The sequence below is a fragment of the Micropterus salmoides genome, unplaced genomic scaffold (assembly GCF_014851395.1).
Source record: "Micropterus salmoides isolate LMB-PRFRI ecotype aquatic unplaced genomic scaffold, ASM1485139v1 Ms_hic_scaffold_17, whole genome shotgun sequence".
Taxonomy (NCBI): domain Eukaryota; kingdom Metazoa; phylum Chordata; class Actinopteri; order Centrarchiformes; family Centrarchidae; genus Micropterus; species Micropterus salmoides.
The window spans coordinates 21,909,008-21,930,026 of NW_024040817.1; the positions used below are offsets into that span (position 1 = coordinate 21,909,008).

Sequence of the window (21,019 nt, forward strand, 5' to 3'; positions counted from 1 at the left end):
AAGTTATGTGAGTTATTTTAATATTTTCCGGTGTCTTACCTTGACTGTAGCTGGTAATGTCGGTAAACTGGTAACAACCAGCCACAGGTTCCAACCTCCACCATACAGCACCGCAGAGTAGCATGTAGCATTAGCTCCTTAGCATGAGCTAACTCGGTCACATTGAGCTAGGCGGGAGTGGTTTCAGCAACACGTCACCTCAGCTCCACCCACGACCCGTCCATTTTTGGTTATCCGGAAGTGACACGCGCTGCCAAGATGGCGCCGGCCAGCTCCGCTAATTTTGAGCTTCAAAACGGCTCTTCAGAAACCAACGGGTGACGTCACGGACGCTACGTCCATTTTTATATACAGTCTATGCTCCAACCCCACTACTCCCCCCCCCCTCCTCCTCATTGTCCCCCACCTTCCTGTGAGACCCCAACCCCCCCCTCCTCTGGCTCTCAGGTTATCAGCTCTCTCCCGCCTGACGACTCCTCCTCTCCCCCTCCCCCACATGTAGCCTCTGTGTGCCTCATTGCTGACCAGGTGAGAAGACAGCTGAGGAGACTCCACTCCAACAAGGCTGCAGGCCCTGATGGTGTCCGTCCCGGGGTGCTCAAAGCCTGTGCCCCCCAGCTATGTGGAGTCCTTCACCATGTCTTCAACCTGAGCCTGAGTCTCCAAAGGGTCCCTGTGCTGTGGAAGACATCTTGCCTCATGCCTGTGCCAAAGACGCCACGTCCCAGTGGCTCCAAGGACTACAGACCTGTGGCACTGACCTCGCACATCATGAAGACCCTGGAGAGACTGGTTCTGGATCAGCTGCGGCCCATGGTCAGACCTCTCCTGGACCCACTCCAGCCCCGACTGGGAGTTGAGGACGCCATTATCTTCCTGCTCAACCACACCTACGCCCACCTGGATAAGCCGGCGAGCACTGTGAGGGTCATGTTTTTGACTTCTCCAGTGCTTTCTGTGCCAGCCCTGCTGGGTGAGAAGCTGACAGCGATGCAGGTGGATGCCCCCCTCATGTCCTGGATTGTTGACTACCTGACTGGCAGACCACAGTATGTGTGCCTGCAACACTGTGTATCAGACAGCGTGGTCAGCAACACAGGGGACTGTCCTCTCTCCCTTCCTCTTCACCATCTACACCACAGACTTCAACTACCACACAGAGTCTTGCCATCTTCAGAAGTTTTCTGATGACTCTGCTGTGGTTGGATGTATCAGCAAGGGTGACGAGACTGAGTACAGAGCTGTGGTGGGGGACTTTGTCACATGGTGCGAGCAGAACCACCTACAGCTCAACGTGACAAAGACTAAGGAGCTGGTTGTGGCTCTAAGGAGAACCAAGGCACCAGTGACCCCTGTTTCCATCCAGGGGGTCAGTGTGGACATTGTGGAGGATTACAAATATCTGGGAGTACATATTGACAATAAACTGGACTGGGCCAAGAACACTCAAGGCCTCTACAGGAAGGGTCAAATCCGTCTCTATTTTCTGAGGAAGCTGAGGTCCTTCAACATCTGCAGGACGATGCTGAGGATGTTTTATGAGTCTGTGGTGGCCAGTGCTATCCTGTTTGTTGTTGCATGGTGGGGCAGCAGGTTGAAGGTAGCGGACGCCAGCAGGTTCAACAAACTGATCTGCAAGGCCAGTGACGTTGTGGGGGTGGAGCTGGACTCTCTGTTGGTGGTGTCAGAGAGGAGGATGCTGTCCAAACTACATGTCATCTTGGACAATGTCTCCCACTCACTCCATGACGTGCTGCTCAAACACAGGAGCACTTTCAGTGCAAGACTCATTCCCCCAAAATGCACCACAGAGTGCCACAGGAAGTTGTTCCTGCCTGTGGCCATCAAACTTTATAACTCCTCCCTTTAAGTGTCTGACACTTAGTCAGTTATTAAACTAGACCTTATCTATTTTCTATGCAATATTACCCGTTTAATAATCAATGTGCAATATTCTCTGCTGCTATTTATTCACTAGTACTTTTTGGTTCACCATAATAATTCTTAATAATGTGTATATTGTACATACCCACAATCCTTTATATTTGTGATATAAGTGTGCAATTGTGACAAAGAATTTACCCTTGGGGATCAATAAAGTATTAGATTCTGATTCTGATGTAGGCTGATTGTTACTTGTTACTCCTGCATCCTTTCCACTCTGCTCACTGCACTATTTGTCAATCTGTCTTTTTTATTTTTGTTTTTGTTTATAGGCAAGGCAAGTTTATTTTTATAGCACATTTCAACAACAAGGCAATTTAAAGTGCTTTACATAAAACATAAAAGCAAAAGGAAATTGACAAAAACACATTAAAATTTTTAAAAGGGTGAAATAGAAAAACTCGATAAAATACATTTTAAAGAGTTAAATAGGAAAAACAGGGTAAAACAGGACAGCAAAAGTCACAGTTAATCTACAGCCTTACATTTGATTGAATTGGTGGTAAAAAGAAAAGTCTTCAGTCTTGATTTAAAAGGACTGACAGTTTCAGCAGACCTGCAGTTTTCTGGGAGTTTGTTTCAGATATATGGAGCATAAAAACTGAACGCTGCTTCTCCATGTTTAGTTTTGACTCTGGGGACAGAGAGCAGATCTGTCCCAGATGTGTGTAGATTGGTGTTCTCTATACTCTAAGTTAGCCTGTGTTTGATTTTATTATAGTGTTATTTTATTATTGTATGAGTAAGCACATTGTGAGTAATGTACAATCCTGAGTCACATTCCTCGTATGTGTACATATACCTGGCAATAAAGCTGATTCTGATTTTGATTCAGATTCTGAGATGTGATTTTTACTATACTTCTGTAGTGGCAAAAATCTGCAAATGTGTGTGAAGATGTGTCTGTGTGCCTCAGTAGCTATACTGAAGTTATTATCTTATTGCTTTGTTCCTTTCCGATTGTTGCGAAATATAGGATACTGATGAAAGATTTGGATCAGATTCAGATCATTGTAAAAACATTACACAACATCACACTGCTATGTCAGTATATTTACTATGAATTTACCATGAAATGTGTTATGTAAATAAAGTTCCCTTGCCTTGATCACTTATATTAGAAAAAGTTTTGCCCATCTGATGTAGTAATCAAGTGGAGCAGCTCTGTGAGCTGTAGACAGTTTGTGACCAGGGTGGTAACGCTAGTGATACACTGTTCACAGAAAGGGGAGTGGCAGTCTTTGGCAGGCAAGTGGCAGCAGCAGAGAGACGCCTCGACATGCTGTCAACTAGGGCAGGGCCAAATTTCCTGGGAAAACCCACGGGAGAGGAGTGGGCATGAAGTTTGTATCATGTGACAGAATACTAAACCTGCTTAAAATCACTGAGTGCTACATCTGCAACTGGATGCTACTACCAACTGTCAGTATGTAGGCTGACTAGCTATTGAGATTGCAGATCTCTGTCACAGCAGAAGTGTTGCAAAACTAGTTGGTAATGATGACTTGTCAGTATTTCCAGTTCTTTATACAAAATACCTTTTAAAATATAAGTAATAAGTGGGGAGTATTTTGACTACACATATCCTAATCTGCACTCACATTATCCCCCTCGAAAATTATTTACACATGCATGCATTCATAACATACACACAAGCACACACACACACACACACACACACACACACACACACATTTACATGGTTATACTATAAAGTATACCTCACCTGCATCCCTGCTGAACACATGTATCTAATTCAAACAGATCTGATTCCCCCTGCTTCACTTCCAAACAGACAATATGCACAGTGGAGCAGCACCTCACCAGGTGAGAGCAGCTGGACCTCTGGTAGATGTGTCAATGTAATCCTTAGCACGCATGCTTACTCACTTTTCAACCCCGCCCACGTCACCAGTGGGATATGACGAATGGCGCGCTTTCACCTCAGATGAACCGTAGCAGCAGCTTACAAAAGACAAACACACACACGCGCACACACGCACAAACACAAAGCAAATACACACTACTATAATCAACAGTGTGTGGAAAAGCAACAGTCTTGCATGATGGAGATGTGGCATTATTAACTTTGTGTGTTTGTGTATTTTTGTGTTAGTGTATGAAGAGTCCAAGAACAACTCAGCAACATGTCAGTTGCAAATCAATGGAATAAATATAAGTCTGTCTTAGTGTTACTGTGGAACAAGCTTGTCATACACAAAGTCTGCACCAGTCTTAGATGCTTAAAGATGTCTCTGTGCTTTTGTGCAATGTCTAAAAATGAATTATGCTGATGATGATCTGCGTGTGTTTAGCCAAACTAGCAGGCTCTATGGATGGCAAAGTCAGTCTGTTAGTCTGTCGGTCTGTCGGTTCACCACTTTGGTCCAGACTGAAACATCTTAATAGCTACTGGATGGATTTCCATAAAATTCTGCACACACATCCTTGCCCCCCTCAGCATGCATTGTAATAACTTTGGGATCCATAAACTGTTCCTCTACCATCATCCCCAATTTTTTGTTTATCCACTTTGGTTTATGACCAAATACTTTTATAAATGTCATTTCCATGAACACCTAAGCTGTTAGGTAACCATTATACCTGCTAAACATCAGCATGTTGAAATTGTAATTGTTTACATGCTGTTGGTAGCGTTTAGCTGAAAACACCACAATGCTGAAGTACAGCCTCACAGAGCTTCTAGAATGGCTGGAGACTTAAATTTTTATGTCACATAGCGTAATTTATACCTGCTTTAGCTATTATCCAAGGATGTTATGTATTATTCACCCATTCATTTATCTGAATGTCAGCAAGGTAATTGTAAAAATCTACGCACAAAAATGTAATTCATTTTACTAGATAAGTAGGCTTTGAGTTAACTCATCAAGAGGCAACTGTTTTCTATTTTAGCCATGTCCATGAAACTGATCCAGAAATACATTTTATAAGATCTAAATTAAGGCCTTTGACAGCCATTAATTATTGTATTGTACATGTGTGTTCAGAAATATACTATATTTGTATTCGAAAAAGAGAAAAAGGTAAATTTTCTTGATGTAATGACTACTACTGACATCTTTCCTGCTTTATTGAATGTTTCTGCGAACACTGAACAAACACAAAAGCAAGGACATAACAGTCATATTTGTCGTTTATTAGCATAACAGTTTTTTTATCTAATAAATATCAAAATGTTAAGGGAAAATTTGATTACAGTACATTCCATTTGCAGAAGCAGAGTCAAGTCTACATGAATTCAAAAGAAAAGAGTAGATCTGTCGGGACGAGCATTAGGACCTTTTTCCTGGTTTAAGATTGCATTGGCTGGTACCAGCAAACAGAACTGCCATAACGTCATATACAGTGGCATCATTTACTGCTATCCCACACTCCTGCATTCTTTGAGGTAAAAAAATACATCTTTAGTATTGATACATTCATAGAAATATAAAAGCGTCTTTATTTCCTTATTGTGCTTTTATGTGGGAATATTGCCTTCGCTCTGAACAGCTGAGAAACTGGATCTCAGAGCTGATAACCCTGGGTGATGATCAAGGAAATGGCCTCCATTGTGGGTCATGAACCACTTTAGTATCGGCAGTTTGCTCCAGACCACTTCACAAAATGGGTGACTACCTTGTGCCTAAAATTACCCAGTTGTTTAAACTTATTCAACGTCCAATAAATATGCATCAGTAAATGCCAGGATCAGCTATTAAAAGACTGAACCGTGTTTCCTTTAAATAGATAGATAAATGGCAAGCTGGAGTTCCACAGGGTGACATGCAGCATGTTAATGTCTGTCTACAGGCACTACTCAAAAGGCTCGGAAAGGCATGCAGAGAGCAAGAGAAAGAGGAAAGAAGGAGGGAGAGAGAGAGAGTGGTAGGTGAATGGAGAGAACTACTGGAAAAGAGAAGGAGAAAGGGTCCCTGTGCTCAGTGTGACAGGCGACAGCAGGGGCTCTGCTGCCCGAGGCATGACAACCCCCCCACAACCACCTCCTTAACCAACTTCCTCCACCCCTGTTCCCTGAGGGCCGGTGGTAAAGAGCACAATGCGTCCCATGTCTCTCCTCACAACATTCTGTGCTCCTGGTTCCACCAGCCACGCACTGGTCCATGCAATCCAGAGCATCAGGCACAGGTTGAGTGAGCAAGGAAAGAAGCGTTGGGGGGAAGGAAACATTAACTGCACATACCCCTCCCATCTTTGTCTCTAAAGCCCACCTCCATCACTCATGATGCTTTGTCTTCATCTGACCAGCCCAGTCGACCTGAAACCAGCAAAAAAAGAGAGGACAGAAAGAACTCTCTCCTCCATATCCGTTTTGTCCCCCATTATGGCATGCTGCGTCCTCAAGGTGGTGGGGGGTGGGGTGTTTAGCTGTACTCAGAGAGCTGCCATCACACAGTTCCACATATGACCAAAATCTCTACATCCTGTCTAACAAAACTACATTTCTATAAGGTAAAGCTAACACACCTAAACCTTCTGGACTTGTTTTCATGCAACATGATTCTTAAACACGTGCCTTTAAAACAAAAGGAATCTGGGTTGCATCCCTGCAAACATCCTCCTATGATATGGGGAACCCCCAGTTGATCAGTTTGATCTTTAGTTCGGGAACATATCCCAAAAGATATTCTGGAAAAAAGTTCTGCAGAGTCCAGGAAAGTTCAGATGGAGGGCTGCTACAAACCCTTGGTTGGGTTGTGGTAGGTCCCACCAAGTCCAGTTTGTGGAGAACACCCAGAGCTCTGATGAGGGCTATCATCTCCCACGTCTTGCGTAGGTGGACTATGTACCTTTGACCTGATGGAGCCAGAAAGCTCGTCTTTGTAGTGGGAAATCTCAGGTGAGCTGAGGGGTGAGGAAGGCAGGTGAGGCTCAGTGATGATGGGCTGTAGTTGAAGGGCAGACGAGTTGGGAGTTGGAGGTAAAGTTGAGCTCGGGATAGTAGGGTACGCCAGCTGGACATCCTGGGGTCTATGTGTGAGGGAGTCCTTATGGAATATTGCACCGTGTTGCTGTGGGATAGTGAGGGGAGAAGATGGCAATGACATGGGCGTGTCTATGCAGATGGAGGCAGTCTGAGAAGAGGTTAGTAAAGGGTAAGACTGAGGAGGGTTAGGATGGGGCTGGCAAGTGTGGTGTGCTGGGGAGTAGTGTGTGGGGCAGACTATTGTAGGTTGAGGCATTGGTGATATGATGGTCTCCATAAGTTGGGCCATTCTCTTCATGACTCGTCCAAGGTCGGCCACTTCCCTCCCAAGGTTGCTCACCTGCAGACATAAACACAAACCATCTTTAGTTTTAAAGAGGAAGAAAGTGCCTCATCCATGGGTGGGGTGTGGCATAAAAATCCAATTCCAGGCACTCAAATGCATGATTAAAAATAAATAGCATTTAAAGTTATAAACCTTAAGATTTTCATGAAATCAAGTTGTAGGAGTTGTAAATCCTGCAATGGATTTAGTTTGCCTACCATGTGCGAGAGGTTCACAGGCAATGATGCATGCGTGTAATCCAGCACAATTTGATCTAATTGACAACAGCCTCATTGTTTATTGTTTGCTCTCTTTACAATGGCCCCTTCAGATACAACAGCACTGTTGCACTTTGAAACCCAGTATTTTTAATGGCGCAACACCAGGACAGTTTGTTGTTGTGTCGACCAAAGTGCAAATACCCGCATGGCCAGTAAATAGGGGACATCAGGAGTCAGGTAGTTTGTTGTAGCAATATGCATAAACATAGCTTAGCATTTGTTATGTGAAATGGACACAGGCAGCATCACCTGCGTTAAAACCCATTTGTGCCCCCTCTACTTCACTACTTTGTTGAATGGAAGCTCCTCAGTACACTCATGCTTTTTAATGTAGCCTAGTGAACTGCACTAGCTTCAAAGCAGGGGACAAATACATATTTGTTGCTGACTGAAAGCTCCACCTTTTGCTCTGAACCCAGTAGCCAGCGTAACGCAAATGACTTTGTATCTGAAAGGCCCATAAGAGCTGTTTTAAGTTACTGCTTTTATTGTGAAGCAGCCACATTCGCTTGTCTCTGCGGTTCCCACTAACCATGATCATTGATTATCAATGCGTCAGCACCTAGCATGGTTTGCTCTCTGCCATCATTGTGTGAGCGTGTGAGTAAATTGAGAGGCAAATTGTAAAGCTGTTTGGATAAAAGCACTATGTAAATGCAGTCATTTACCAAGGGAGTAATGGAAGAAGGAGGAGCAACCAAGTGAACTGTTAGATGACCGGCTCCTCCAACTCCTTAGCAAGATAGCCAACTTTACTATCTCCTGCTGTTGTGGAAAACTACTCAAACCATGTGCAGTCTGAAATAGAATCATGTTTGCAATTATTTGTGACCAATTCTTTAGCTTGTAAATCCAGTATGCCTCTCGTTTCTTTAGCCATTTGATTATGTCACCACCTCCGGTATTCAAACCAGTGCCATATTGTTTTGGGGTGGGGGGGGAGTTTTGCCTTTATTTCTGATAGTACAGCTGAAGAGAAGGAAGTGTTGAAATGTGGGAAAGACAGAGGATGACGTACAGCAAAGAAGCTGAAGGCAGCTGCCATAAGGACTTTAGCCTTAGTATATGGTGCTTTACCACCCCACCACTGCCATATAGACTTTTCTGGTTAGAATAACACTTTTGAGGAAACACTTTCTAATCTCCAGGAACAAAAAGCCCCAGGATGTACAGTACATAATTAAGAATTTGGTATTTTCAGGTCAGTCATTTTGGGTCAAAATATTTTTCTCTCCTCCTGCCTGCTGTTTTACATGTAACATCGTGTTGCTATAATTGGTCATTACACTGATGCTGAGGGGGAGGGGCTGGTGATTAGTTGCTCTCTGCATGTGACATGTCCACAGAGGGCACAACCACGAAGCCCTGCCAATGTGCCATCTGCTTCTGCCAGTCATAGCACTCATGACCATTCATCAGGCCAGTCATGCACATCAGTGCTACTGGATGCACATCAGCCCTCAGCAGGACACACAGCTCCAGTCGCTGTGTGAATATGTCAAGAGGTGATCAGGCTCTGTGCATTAGTAAGGCTAGGGGCTCCCTCTTCCTTTCTCAGATACATGGACAAACTTTGCAAGACATACATACTATAAATTCATGCATTTGTGAATTCGAAAATGTGAATTATTCCCTCATAGTAGTTTTAATAGAGTTAAATATTCTCTCTACTATCCCTCTTTCACAATTCTCCCATCTCTGGAGTGGCTGATAAAAGCCTGGGTCTAAACTCTGGCTCTGATAAAAATAGAAAGCTGAGAGCGACAGGACAGTCCAATCGGACACGCTGTCAACATGATTCCACTCCTTCCACTGCTAACTGTCCGTGGAGATGGTCAAACAAAACAGCAGCCATGGATGACCAGAACCCACTGGAGCTACAGGTGAATGTTAAGCCCAATAAACAATCAGTGATACGATCGTTATGTATTACAAAGCTTATACTAACTTAACATGAGTTATAAAACATATGAGCCAGATTAAATGAAACTACGACAATGGATTCATAATCAGTTATAATTCTTTTTTTTCTTTTTTTAAAGATTATTTTATCTTTAGTGACTCGGGCCTAAATTACATCCTGCATGTTCCACCAACCAAGAAGACCAAAACAGAGCTAAAGGGAGAGGGAATATTGGAGATACATTTGTCATGTGACCACTAACATGAATCAAAATAAATGCATATGTTACCCACTGTGTGTTATGTTAAATAGATAACACTTAAACGTTGCTTGTTATATTATTGCTGCTTTAAAGTCTATGTACTGTAAAAAGATGGCCTTTTAAGGACAGCCCACAGGAAGTAGAAAAATTCAACAGGGAGATGGAAGAACTTGAAATTCGAATTCTGCAATTACAAGGACTGTGCAGGCAAAGCTCTCATTCTTCCAGCTCTCCTGTGTAGCTGAAAGAGATGGGGACTCACTCATGGGCACACACAGTGACTTGATACTTGAATTGAGACTCCTCAAAAGACTTGAGAGTCAACTTTAACTCGAGATTTGGAAATCGTGAACAATCTTTATTTTAATTCTTTGGTGCATTAACAGTTTAAAGGAAATGTCAGATGAGCTGAATGTCATTGCCTCCCTTATTATAATGCTTAACCTTAAGCATCTGGTGTGGGCAGCCACAGATGACTCAGTCATCATGACTTTAAAGCTGCAGCAACAACACCATGGCGAGCACCCCTGCAGCTGCTGTGCCATTTGTCATAACCTTTGGCTATAATAACTTCACACAAGGCCCTAACCAAAGGAATCGCTAAAGTCTGCAGTATCAAGGTAAAGGATGCTGGGTGGACCACATCAGGCACCTGAAAACGCAACCAGACACAGGTGCATCTCATAAAATTAGAATATCATCATGATTTTATTCAAAAAGTGAAACTTTCATATATTCTAGATTCATTACACATAAAGTGAAATATTTCTTGTTTTAATCTAGATGATTACAGCTTAGAGCCCATCAAAAATCCATACCTCAAAATATATACAGTATGTATAATGTATATTTATAAGGAATTTATAGTACAGAAATGTTGACCCCCCCCTCCCCTTTTTGCACTCAGCACTTGGTTGGGGCTCATTTTGCACGAATAACTGCGGTGTCACAGAATCAATGCGGTGTGGCATGGAGGCAAGTAGCCAGTGGCTCTGCTGAGGTGTTATGGAAGCCCAGGTTGCTTTGATAGGAGCCTTCAGCTCATCTGTATTGTTGGGTCTGGTGTCTCTCACTTTCCTCTTGACAATACCCCATAGATTCTGGGTTCAGGTCAGGGGTTCAGGTCAGGTGAGTTGGCTGGGCAACCAAGCACAGTAATACCATGGTCAGCAAACCGGTTACCAGTCGTTTGGCACTGTGGGCAGGTACCAATTCCTGCTGGAAATGGAAACCAACATCTCCATAATGTTTGTCAGCAGACGGAAGCATGACGAGCTCTTAAATCTCCGGGTAGACGGCTGCATTGGCTCTAGACTTGATAAAACACAGTAGACCAACACCAGCAGATGACATGGCACCCCAAATCGTCACTGATTGTTGAAACTTCACACTGGACTTCAAGCCACTTAGATTCTGTGCCTCTCCACTTGTCCTCCAGACTGTGGGACCTTGATTTCCAAAATTAAATGCAGAATTTAATTTCATCTGAAAAGAGGACTTTGGACCACTGAGCACCAGTCCAGTTTGGTTTCTCCTTAGCCCAGGTAAGACACTTCTGACGTTGTCTCTGGTTCAGTGATTCAGCTTGACACTAGCAATACGACATTTGGAGCTCATTTCCTGGACCCGTCTTGATGCACTGACTCCAGCCTCACTCTATTTCTTGTGAAGCTCCCCCGAGTTCTTGAATCAACTTTTCTTGGCAATCCTCTCAAGGCTGCGGTCATCCCTGTTGCTTGTGCATCTTTTCCTGCCACACGCAGCACTCTGTGAACAGCCACCCTTTAAAAAATGACCTTCTGTGGCTTACCCTGCTTGTGTCAATGAGTGTCTTCTGGAGAACTGTCAAGTCAGACATCCTCTCCATGATTGTGGTTGTGTGTATTGAACCAGATGGGGAGATTAAAGCCTCTTCTCAGGTAAACATTTCTGTTTCATACATTCTTTATTCTAATATTCTAATTTTCTATTTTGAGATATGGATTTTTGATTTCCATGAGCAGTAAAGCCATAACAGTCAAGATTGAAACAAAAAAAATGCTGACATATATCACTTTATGTGTAATGAATCTAGAATTTATGAAAATAAAATGATAGAAATAAATGAACTTTCTCACTATATTCAAATTTTATGAAATGCACCTGTTGGTGAGTCACCTGGACAGTGTGCAAACATGTTAGCTTTGTAGCTGAGGGTGGTTAACTTGATTATATTAGCATTCGCTGTATATTTTGAAAAGATGCGTGTTTGTTTGCTTGCCACACTTGTTTGCATGCTGGCTGTGCCATGACTATAAAAATGGTAACGTAATCATCCACGTTCCGCAGTTAAATGTTAAACCGAGAGAAAGACCACATTAAATATTAATGTAAGCTCCAGGCAGGTCACAGGTTTATTGCTTACAACGTAATGTTACAAGCTTATTACTGGCTTATATACTGGGTTTGAAAGGCTAGAGGGATGTGTTCATTTATAGTAGATTATAAATTGTCATCAGTTGGAATCCCATTGTAATTATACAGTGTGGTTCTAACTGTTATAGAAAAATAAGTAACGGTTATAATTGCATGCCCAATAATGTTAGCAATATTGTCCTCTTGCCATGAGTTACTTTAGTCTGGATCCATTTTTAGACAATACTAAATAGTAGCTGTATGTTCACGTTACAAGGCAAAATACCGTTATTAATTTTAAAGGTAAGCTTTCACTGTCTGTTTTTTTCATACTGCATTGATATAGCCTGTTTAAAGTGATCATATAGCAAAAGCTAATCAATGCTGATACTGTATGCAAATAGAGAGGAGTGATTATAATACAGTACATGCTTTGAATTCCTTAGATATAGCTATGCAACGCTCATTACAACTATAAGAGACTTTAGACTTGACATGGACTAGCAAAAAATGACTTGTGAGCATCTCTGGAAGCTGTTCATCATTCAATTCAATTCAATTCAATTTTATTTATATAGCGCCAAATCACAACAACAGTTATCTCACAGCGCTTTTCATAAAAGAGCAGATCTAGACCGTACTCTGTGATGTTATTTACAGAAGCCCAACAGTTCCCACCAAGAGCAAGCACTAGGCGATTGATTTACATGACACGGTACACAGTAAGGTTACCATGTTAGACTTCTCTTTAGCTATATAAATGCCTTATTCAGCTCCCACTAGAGTAAACCACTCAGTTGCACAGATTTAGCAGAAGGTTAAAGAGTAAAGATTAGAGGTCACAGAGTAAGGCAGAGCTGGTTTATTAATGTGTTCACACAATGTGTTGTTCATTAAAATGCTGCCACCTTTGTGTAATTCAGGTCAGAATCAGCAAAGAAATTGCGCTTGTCAGTTTTTTGTTCAAATGGCCACATCTCATGTTTACATGCAGTTTAGGCTTTCTTATTCACCATTAAGGGTACAAGTCTTAAAAGGCCCCTGCTTCTTGATTTTGACTGAGAGAACTTCCCAACAAATTGGGCTAATGCAGGCTGCTTTTTGTTAAGCTGTTTTTCACTAGTGTTTAAGTGTTCTCTGGTGAAGTTTCAACTACAGTTGAGATGCAACAACAAAAAACTGAAGAGGAACATTAGATTATTTTCATTGCACTGCACTGCACTCATGACAAAGGGTGCATGAGCTGACCACAGCAGTGAATTATAGTTCTTGGGAGGACTGGCCGTTAAATTTGTATGTTACAGACTCAACACTGTCCAAGGTGGCTAATGCTATCACATATAAAAATACATTTATATTTTGTCTCTAACAATAACAATTTGTTTTGCAAATAAATACTGCTGGAAGTATCCTGTATGTGCCAAATAACATACAATGCCCTCATCTATCATTTGTATCTGTGTTTGTGGAGAGAGCAGATAGGGTTTAAAACCAACGCCTCCTTTTCATCTCCTATGGTGATCGGTGTGGATGGATCCAAGTGTGGATTAACAACCTAAAACACCATGCTGAGAGACTTCCTGTCAAACACTGGTAACCCACAGCGACAAAGAAAAGACAACAGGACCAATACGTATAAATGTGAAGGTGCTGTGCCCTTGTCTTTCACGCTCCCTTTTTTAAAATCCCTCTCTGATTTGTTTTTGTTTCTTCTCATAAAGCTATTTGCCGATTCCCCCTTTCCTCCACATTTCCCTCTCATTTGTTTCTCTTTTTCTGTCTGCCTCTATCTGCTCATCCCAGGATGCAGACTGAGGCTTAGCAGGAGGAAGCAAACACTCCTCCTCACCTGCCAAATGTCTAATGTCAATTTAGCCACCCGCCAATCAAAACCATAGGATACAGCACGAGAGGCTGTGTGTGTGTGTTTGTGTGAACACAACAATGAAGCACTAAAGCCTATAAAACATTCAAACATGATACTATACAATGAGAATGACAAGGCACAGTAGGTCTACTAAGTCCTGGTGATACAAAAACAAAAGAAACAGGTCATGATTTCTACAGACTACAGAGGCAAGTTTATTGTAAATTCAATAAAAGCATATTAATGTAGGCTTTTAGATAGTTTAAAAAATGCTACTAATCTATAATATCTCATTATTAATCACTTATTGTCACATTCTTTATACCTATTTATTTATTTTTCATCTTTCTTTGCTTCATTACTTCTCCCAATCCTTTTACCCGTCTTGTGCCTGACATGCTGATATAGCCTTATGTCTTGTGCTTACCTGAGCCCACCTGTCTGTCTCTTTCTCCGTCTATCTCTCTCTCTCTCTTATCACACACACACACACACACACACACACACAGAGTCCTACCTGCTGGTCGAGGTGTTGCAGTTGTCGTCTGGTCTCCTCTGCTTTAGCAGCTAACTCTGCTGTGCTGATCTGCAGCATATCTGTGACACAAATTAGCAAATTACAAATCACTTCAAGTGCCGAATAACAACTACAAATTTAAACCCAGCAGTTATGGCATAAAGGCAGCTGATAAATGCTGTAGGCATCGGCAGAAAGTGCACATTAATCAGCCGCATTATTCAACAGTACTGCAAAGATTTGGATGTGAACATTTTTCACTTCCCAGGATGTGGGAAGTTAAGGCGTATTGAGTCGCATTTGAAAGGTAATTGCTGTATACTGTAGGGTTGGAGGACCTGTGGCAGATGCTGAGGCACTGGCTGGTTCACTGACAGGACAGCCTCGGCTGGTGGAGAAGGAGAAGGCCAGGGAACTCTCTGTCACCTCACTGTCTTCAGTGCCGTCAACTATCCTGCAAAGAGTGTGTGTGTGTGTGTGTGTGTGTGTGTGTGTGTGTGTGTGTGTAGGAAAGTAAAGATTGTTACTGATGACGTAATAATTTTGGCTTTTTTGCCAAGAGTTAGATGACAAAATCAGTACTACTCAGAAGTTTACACGGTAAATATGAAGCTACAGATTGCAGCCGCTTAGCTTAGCTTATCATAAATACACAGAGAGAAAATAAAGAGAAACAGCCTTGCTCTATTAAAATCAAATAAAAACTCCCTACAAACACCTCTGAAGCTCCCTAATTAACACGTTATACAACCCAGTCTCCAAAAAAGTTGGCACGCTGTGTAAAATGTAAATAAAAACAAAATGTGATTATGTGCAAAACATTGAAAACCCATATTTAATTGAAAATAGCATAGCACAAAGACAACATTGGAACACTTCCAAAAACCATTGTCTGTGAACAATGTTCGTCACGGCATCCACAAATGCAAGCTGAAGCTCTACCATGTGAAGAGGAAACCATTTACAAACCATATCCAGAAACATCCACTTTCTGTAGGCCCAAGCTCATTTAAGATGGACTGAGGCAAAGTCTAAATTCTGTCTGGAAATCATGGACTCCCCGTCCTCGGGGCAAAAGAGGAGAGGGACCATCCGGCTTGTTATACAGTATCTCACAAAAGTGAGTACACACCTTGCATTTTTGTAAATATTTCATTATATCTTTTCATGTGACAACACTGAAGAAATGACTCTTTGTAACAAAGTAAAGTAGTGAGTGTACCACTTGTATAATAATGTAAATTTGCTGTCCCCTCAAAATAACACATCACACAGACATTAATGTCTAAACCACTGGCATCAAAAATGAGTACACCCCTAAGTGAGGGATGTTTGGCCAACAGTTTACCTTTGAGTGATCCAAACAAAAGTGGAGTATCTGATTTAAATCCCTCTCATAATTATACTAAATATCTTGTCCTCATTTACCTCATATACTGTGCTAGACAATGACAAAAGCAGGCATAACACAGAGTCACAGATACACAGGTCTACACATGCAGATACAGAAAAATTGGGTGGGAATCAAACTCACCTGGGGCTCAGGTTGGAAGGGTCTAAAGTGGTGAAAGTAATTTCCTGGATCTCCCTCCGAGACCTCCTGGAGCTCTGCCCCGTGGTCTTCTGGCTCGGTCGGCTCAGTGGAGACTTCCCACCCGCGTCCCTGAGGTTCTCTGTCCAGTTCCGCTCAGATGACAGAGAAACAGACATGGCCTCATTTTCTTCCTCTTCCTCATGTTCCTCCTGTGCCTCGATGATGGTCGGATAGCCCTGAACCACTCGTCCATTCCTTCCCACTCCGGACTGCAAATAAAATGAAATTATGTATAAAAAATACATGAAAAGAATCTTGGAATGTAGCAACAAATATCAATCGCCTGTGATTTAATTGGAATTTTGAAAAACAAACTTTGACTGTGGATACTAAGAGAAGTTTTGGAGATTAAATAACTATGGAAAAAGCAGAGCTGACATGAAATTAAAATCTATTCATATTGAATCAAGTCATCTGACGCATCAGCCTTGATGGTGTCAAATTTGCTTAAATACCTCGTTTTTGTGTCACAGCAAATGTTGCCATCCTCATTTTTTCTGCTTTCTCTGAAGATGCTGAATACACTAAACTGTGTTTGTACAGTTATTACCATGACCCTGAAATACACAGAGGTGTTTTCAATGAACTGATGACTTCTAAGTTCAAGGAGCAGACCACTCAGCTGGATTGGAAGTGACAATGTTGACCAGAAACCACCAGATCAACATTTTAGACAAACTGTGACCTGTAGAATAATGAAGGCAACACTGGTGAACTCATCGGTCTTAATAAACACAGAGACCCCTGTCATCTTTGGTCAAGGGTCTGCAGAGCAATATTGCAAAGACACTGATCAACCATAAGATGAGGATACAATCAGGTAATAACAGAAATAAGGTCCACAGTGACATGATCAGTGACCTCTAACGCAACTCAGGAGAAACCAACACCAGCTGAATAGATTTTTTGTAAAATATGGCAGTACAGCTTATTATGTATGTGGTATTTTTGCAGATTTGAGACATTCAAAGAACAGTCCTCCTTTAATGAATGCTAACTCATTCTTTGCAGAATTGATCTTCCTCCAAGAAGAAAAAAACAATCTCTCCATCAGAATCATTAAGTCTGAGTGACTGTCCATTATCAGTGTTGGAGGTCTATTGCCGGGTCGCCCTGAAGACTTTTCTTAGGGACAGAAAAACTGATGAGCATTAATTTGCATTTTATTATTTTCTATTGCAGGCTGATTAAAACATTGTGGACTGGTATTAATCAACAGGGCGAGGGGATCGACATCTTTTGAGTTAATGGCGCCTGCCCTTAGACTGTGTCAGTGTTTCTGTGGTCTCTTACCTGAGGATCTACAGCTGTTGTGGACAGTCTGGCCTTCACCTGGAAGAGTGCCAGAGAGATAATATACAATAAATGAACTGCAGGAAAGAGCAATCAAGATGTGGCCTTTCTTTTCTTGGTTTTAAATTACGGAGGAGTCATTTCACAGTGCTTAGCCGTAAATCACTTTGCAAAGCGGGTTCAAGGATATGATGTCTGACTAAATGGCTTTCGGTGATCCAATGATGGAAAATAATTCACCTTTACACACTGATACTATGCACTGTTTTCATATACAGCACAGTAATATCCAGACTGCAATCTCAACCTCTCAGCCACAAACACATCCTCCATCCTGAGCTTCCTCCTTCCTCCTCGTCTTCATTTTAACTCTACTCTGTCTTGAGATTCGAGCTGCCCCTCTGTACATTAGCTTCACCTAAAAGCCCTGCAGCGGGTAGTAGTATGTGTGTGTGTGTGTGTGTGTGTGTGTAAGTGGACCAGTGGTATTTGGGCTGGAGAGGCAGAAACACCTGACTGTAATTACAGCAGCAGAGCTCCTCCAAGTGCCAAAGCTATTTTTGTCCTCTCTCCTTCTCTCTCTCCCTCTCTCTCTCCCTCTCTCTCTCACACACACACACACACACACACACACACACACACACACACACACTTTTCTTATTTTAAAGCATTTCCCTGTTCTCCAGCCACCCTCAAAGTCCATTTCTCACCCTCCCAACTCCAGCCCTTCTTGCCTTCCTCTTTCCTCTCACTCCACCCATCAGTCATTCTTACACGTTATGACAGTACCTTGATTCATTATACAGCAAAATTGGCAAGCATGTATAAAGCGCTTGTCATGCGCTGTGCTGCTGTGTGTTATTCCCAGTGATAATTCATTTCTGGGTGTTTGTTTTCAGTACAAAAAGAATCAGGAAATATATACTTTATTATAACTCGGGTAAAGATCTACTAAGAAAAGTTAATAATAGAACCATTAACTGAAAATGTGATTTAAATAAAACATTTGATTGTTTTTTTTCTTCAGGAGACTCTGGTGCATAATTAGCACCTAACTTATATTTCCTCCACACTTTTCTTTTTACTTTCTGTTAGCGGAGGCTTTTTTGTCAACATCACAAGAGGATCTCATTAATGTAAACTACAGTGAACATTGTCCTCTTACAGCATGAAACATAATATCTTTTGGGCTTTTGGACTTTTAAAAAACAGTGTATTTTTGGGTGAAAAACCTCAGTCATACTGTAAAGACAGCAGAAACGGCGGCACCTTCAACATTCTCATATAGGAATCAATGCTACTTGAATGGACTTACATGTGTCTCATGTCCCTCCTTCAAGTTGTATGTGAGGTCCTGCTGGATGTCCTGGACGAAGCGGTGTGAGTATTCAGGGTAGAGGTCCAACACCTCGTACAGCCCCTTCAGGTTGATGCACTGCAGGTCACAGTAGGTCAGGGCTTTCACGTCTGCATTGGTTTTTATTACTCGGTCATCTAAGGACAGGTTCGCCCCAATCAGGTCGCCTTTACCTGCTCAGAGAGAGACACGGACAATGTAGGTCAGAATAGGGATCAAGGCATCATGTTTATTTATACACATTTCAGATGATCTTCCATTTATCAGAGCGTTTCTGAGATGGTAGACGGGTTGTGTAGACCACCTGTCTAGTCAAGACTTGGCTCAAGCCCTTATGTCAGCAGGCATCTGTGCCGCAGACGATGTAAGCTAGACTGAATCCTTATCATCTGCAGAGGATCTGTACTGTACCTTGCTCTGCCCTCTGAGTCACAAAGCAAAGAATAGAGAAAAGAAAAGTTTTAAGTTGTAGGTTGCAGGTTAACTAATAGCTATATTCATGTTAATGAAAGAGTTATAATGTAACAAATGTTTAAAAAGGCATTAAGTCATCAAACATTTAAAAAAAGTCACTGGTTTTTAATTTTGTAGTCTTTTGCTCTAAAAAATCACTTAAACTTATTAAATTAAATTAAAGTTTTCTTAGTTTGAATTGTTGCCATATTCTTAACTTGATTATATTTCTTTTAACCAGGGTGAGTTATAACTAAGGCAAACAATAGGACACTGCCATATCCACCATCCTTTAAGGTCACTGTAATTACAGTAAGGCTTTTGACAACTGTAACTTCTGCTTCATGTGCTTCTTGCATCTCTTTTCCCTCTACATTAAAAACAAATACACAGAGCTGACAACAAGCTTTTCTATTCCCTTTCTTCATTAACATTAACGTCTGTTGCTCAGCAACTGTTACCAGTTACTTGTAAAATGATGTTTAAAGCGTGTGTGTGGGACTTTTACATATAAATGAATGTCCGTTACATTCACTGGCAGGTAAATTTCTCTGTATTTCACAGTGTACTGGAGTTTTTATATCCGGTGTCTGTGGGGTAGAGACCCAGAGCCATAGAGAGCTACACAATCCACCATTGCTGTGAAAAAAAGGTCCATTGGAGAGAATGTTTATTTTGTTAATTTTGATTGTATAGTTTGTGTTAATACGCGGCAACATTGATTTCTATGCAGTCATATCAATAAAGACATTTGATTTGAAATTGGGCAGAGATGACGCAACTTTCTTTCTACATGGCTCTGGAGCAACTGGAGCGACTGGAGCAATGGAGTAAGCTACAGCAGAGCCTACGGTGGGACAGGTTGTAAAATATTTGGACTAGGCTATGTAGGTATTACATTTACTCTACCTAAATAATGGATTACTGTCTTGGAACTTTTGAAATGTGTCTATGTATTTCTATAACTTGAGCCTGGTGCTAGCTCACATGTCGGGATATGTCATAAGCATTGCATCGACGGTCTTTGTGTAATTAACTCTCACTGCCAGGGGACTGCAAGGTTTCGCACTGCAGCTTTAAAAGCACAAGTGATCACATGGGATGCATCTGCTACTTAACTTAAATAAGCAAATGAGATTTAACTCAAGTAACAAGAGGTATTGCTGGGGAACCAATCACTGAATACTACCTAAAACAATCAGTACATAGACTGTGAATGAACAGAAATATAACGGTTTACAGTATGTGATTATTATTTATAAAACAATCACTCCCGCTGCTTTTAGTAAATTATACAGTTTGAATGACGTGGTGACAGCTGCTTCCTGTTCTCTTCATACATACAGGACGACGCTAAGCACCCCGTTAGTGTTAATGCAGTGATAAAATATTCATTATGGTCAATGCGAACTGTGAACACTGCTCAATTACACTGAGGCTGATGGAGAGGCAGTCGTGACTGTTCTCAGCCCCCCCCCCAACCCCTGTCTCTCAGTCCACTCCTTCTCACCTACATTTCTCACTCCTCCTGCTATATCAAAACCCTTTGTCATTGTCTGTTTCCTTCTAGCTGCCTCCCTTTCTGTATCTCCTCTGTGTCCTTTGTCTCTTTCCATGACTCTTTTCTCTCTTCCCCTATACATCTGTTTTCCTCCTTTCCTTCCGTCCTTCTTTTATCCCTGTTTAACTTCCTTTGTCCTCCGTACTTCTCTGCTTTCTGTCCTCTCTTACCTTCCTATTCCCCATTTTAATTACTTACTTCTTTTCCTACCTATCCTCCTTCCCTGTTTTCTTCCACTCTCACACCCTTTGTTTTCCATCCTTCCATCGTTGCTTCCTTCCTGTTTCTTCCTTGCTCACTCTCCTCCCTCCCTCTTT

General features: G+C 41.8%; 1 protein-coding gene across 1 annotated transcript in view; it reads right to left on the minus strand.

Moving 5' to 3' along the window:
* Nucleotides 1-5,083: 5,083 nt before the first annotated feature.
* The window catches only part of kcnh8 (potassium voltage-gated channel, subfamily H (eag-related), member 8), a 56,609-nt gene continuing 40,673 nt past the window's right edge, over nucleotides 5,084-21,019 (minus strand). Inside the window, exons 11-16 of the mRNA XM_038725837.1 lie at nucleotides 18,647-18,861; nucleotides 17,332-17,370; nucleotides 15,979-16,247; nucleotides 14,783-14,898; nucleotides 14,445-14,524; nucleotides 5,084-7,235 (exon numbers count right to left, since the gene is read on the minus strand). Coding sequence (XP_038581765.1) covers nucleotides 6,645-7,235; nucleotides 14,445-14,524; nucleotides 14,783-14,898; nucleotides 15,979-16,247; nucleotides 17,332-17,370; nucleotides 18,647-18,861 — 1,310 coding nt within the window. The 3' untranslated portion in view covers nucleotides 5,084-6,644. The remainder of the gene's footprint in view (nucleotides 7,236-14,444; nucleotides 14,525-14,782; nucleotides 14,899-15,978; nucleotides 16,248-17,331; nucleotides 17,371-18,646; nucleotides 18,862-21,019) is intronic.